The sequence below is a fragment of the Chanos chanos genome, chromosome 7, assembly GCF_902362185.1.
Source record: "Chanos chanos chromosome 7, fChaCha1.1, whole genome shotgun sequence".
NCBI lineage: Eukaryota > Metazoa > Chordata > Actinopteri > Gonorynchiformes > Chanidae > Chanos > Chanos chanos.
The window spans coordinates 4,359,160-4,362,065 of NC_044501.1; the positions used below are offsets into that span (position 1 = coordinate 4,359,160).

The following is a 2,906-nucleotide window of genomic DNA, read 5'->3' on the forward strand; positions in this document are numbered from 1 at the left end:
GCCAAAAAAAAAAAAAAAGAACTCAGTTCCTTCAAACTATCAATCATCTTTCACGCTTCACTTCTGGTCTTCCTGCTTTTCTAAACTACAATGTCTGGCTTCTTCTTCTTTTTCTTCTTCTTCTTCTTCTTCTTCTTCTTATTGTTATTGTTGTTGTTGTTGTTGATGTCGATGTTGTTGTTAATCTTATTAGTGTCCCTTTAATTCTGATCTCTCTTCTTTTCTCCAACCTTTTCCGCAATGAGTCTTGCAGCTGTTCCTACTGCGACTGCAGTTCCTGCTGCAATCCCTACAGCTGGTAACACCACAGCCTCTGTTACACCCAAAACTACTCCTCCTGCTATGACTGCTCCTGTCCCCACTGCTAATGCCACACCTAATGCAACATGCTTAGCCTTCTCTATTTTTCTATTATTCTTCAATTCTGCCTGGATTTTTTCATAGGTCTCGTTAGTATAATACCTCCCTCCATTGTCCTTTAGCATCACATCACACCTTACCTATTCAAAACTATGGTGAAACTCCTCTATAGGCGAAAAGTCCTGAAAATCTGAAAAAGTAATATTAAAGCTGCTTCCACTATCAACTGCCTTTCACGTTTCTCCTCTGATCTTTCTTCTTTTCTAAACTACAATGTCTGGCTTAGTGTCAATATAAGAAGAAGAAGAAGAGGAAGAAGAATGATAATAATAATAATAATAATAATAATAATAATAATAATAATAATAATAATAATAATGTCATTTGTCTTCCTTTTTTTCTGATTGTTGTTCTTTTTTCTCTTTGACCTTTTTCACAATCAGTGATACACCTGCTCCTACTGCAAGTGCAGCTCCTGCTGCAATCCCCACAGCTGGTAACACCACCACCTCAGCCACACCCAAAACTACTCCTCCTGCTATGACTGCTCCTGTCCCTACTGCTGATGCCACGCCTAATGCAACATCCTTAGCCTTCTCCATTCTTCTCTTACTCTCCAATTCTGCCTTTTCCATCTTTCTCCTACTCTCCAATTCTGCCTGGATTTTTTCGTAGATCTCATTAGTATAAAACCTCCCTCTATTATCCTTTAGCATAGCATCTATCTTCTCCAGTAGGACTGTGACCTGTGACTCATCTGATTCTGCCATATTTTTGAATGCACAGTATCTGTTCCCACAACTTTCCACTAATGTCTTGAGATCTGCATTTTCTCTCATCCAATCATCCACTTCTTCATTCTCTGTTTGTTCAGCATGGGTGAATAGTATGATGATATAATTTGATGCTTCTTTACCAAAGTTCTGCTTAATCCACTCTACAGATTTCTTCTCCTCCTCTGTAAATCTTACATCTGACCTGATAACCACAAGAAACACATGGGGTCCAGGGGCTGACATGTAAATACACCTGACAATTTCAGCTTTCATTTCATCATTACTCATTGAGGTATCAAATATTCCAGGGGTGTCAATCACTGAGATGGTTCTTCCTTCGATTTCTCTGTATCCTCTCTCAGATTGCTTAGTCACAGATTGTAATGCACGTCGTGCTGTAAAAATGTTTGCACCCAGGATGGTGTTTCCTGTTGAACTCTTCCCTGATCCAGTTTTACCCACTAAAATGATCCTCAAATCAGGGGACTGTGGAGATTCTGTTAGACAATACAAAGAGAGAGGAGAGGTAAAGTAATTTTCAGCTTTTTAGTGTAAGTACAATCTGCCTTAGTACTCATCTATTTCAAATGTGCACATTGCTCTGTGTTGGTCAAAACAGCACATCCCACACACACACACACACACACAAAAAAAAACCCTTAATAACCTGCTATCATCACTATGCATTTAATGTGATTAAGAAAATATGATTAAATTAAACATATTACATGAAAATTATTTATTTGAGGTTTCATATAAATACTCAGCAAAAGGTTTCATAAAAATGTTTGAGACTTGTCCAACTTGAGTGCACTATATGACAGTACTTTGCAAAATGCTGCATGTTTGAACTGGTAGTGGTACACAAGTGGACGTCAAGTGGACACCTGAATCACGATGTGTAACTCTCAGCCATGGATAGATATGCCAAATTCATCAAAACAGTATGAAAATACATGGTTATGTGGGTTACTACAGATTTCCTTTACAACATTTATCCATTATGACTATTGCTACTGCTAGCACTACCAGAATGTAGAGTTATAAAACTTGACAAATATCATACAGCCATGCCAGAGGACTGTCCCTGAATGTATTCTTTACTTGTTATGCCTGACTCTATCAAATACCAAAAGAAGTTTTCCTGCAAACTGTAATTTAGAATGTGAGATATGAACTTTTTTTTTTCCTTGATTAGCACTGAGTTTCCAAGGAATGTTTTTGATGAAAGAATGCGAGATATGAACTCGGTATATATAAATGCTATACTCTATATTCAGGTTGTAATATGGCTGGGGGGGGGATGTCTGAGAAAAGAGGAAGTAGTAGGAATCGTATAGTCTACTAACCATTTGAAGTTCCAGTGTCTGGTCCAAACTCGTTTTCAATAAGGCTTTCTACAAAGAGACATGTGCATTTGAGAATTGTGCAACAGGCATTACTCAAGAAGGGGAGATAAGAAAAGAAAAGAATTATACTCACGGTATTCTTGTGTCATCGTGTTTTTTTTGAAAGCAACCCTAAGCTTGTCCTGCATGCTAATGCTGAGTTGGTTGTGATGATTTCTTCTGAGTTGATAAGCCTTCGATATTGAGTTAGTGATGAAGGTCAGTTTGATGAACAGTTAAAGACACAGTCAAATTCTCTCTTAGTGTTGGCTTGACTGTAAGTCAGTCAATTAAAAAAAAAGATTAGAACTTGAATGAAGATTGCTCACACATTTTGCACTGTTGATAAATATTAATCTATAAATTAAGAATACATTTTTTT

At 37.3% G+C, this 2,906-nt stretch overlaps 1 protein-coding gene across 1 annotated transcript; it reads right to left on the minus strand.

Annotated features, from left to right (window-relative positions):
• Positions 1 to 200: 200 nt before the first annotated feature.
• LOC115817181 (GTPase IMAP family member 7-like) lies at positions 201 to 2,634 on the minus strand. Its single transcript, XM_030780445.1, has 4 exons — positions 2,619 to 2,634; positions 2,486 to 2,533; positions 822 to 1,633; positions 201 to 476 (listed from the first exon to the last, which is right to left on the minus strand). The coding sequence occupies exons 1-4, from the start codon at positions 2,632 to 2,634 to the stop codon at positions 201 to 203; spliced, it is 1,152 nt and encodes a 383-aa protein (XP_030636305.1).
• Between the last annotated feature and the right edge of the window lie 272 nt (positions 2,635 to 2,906).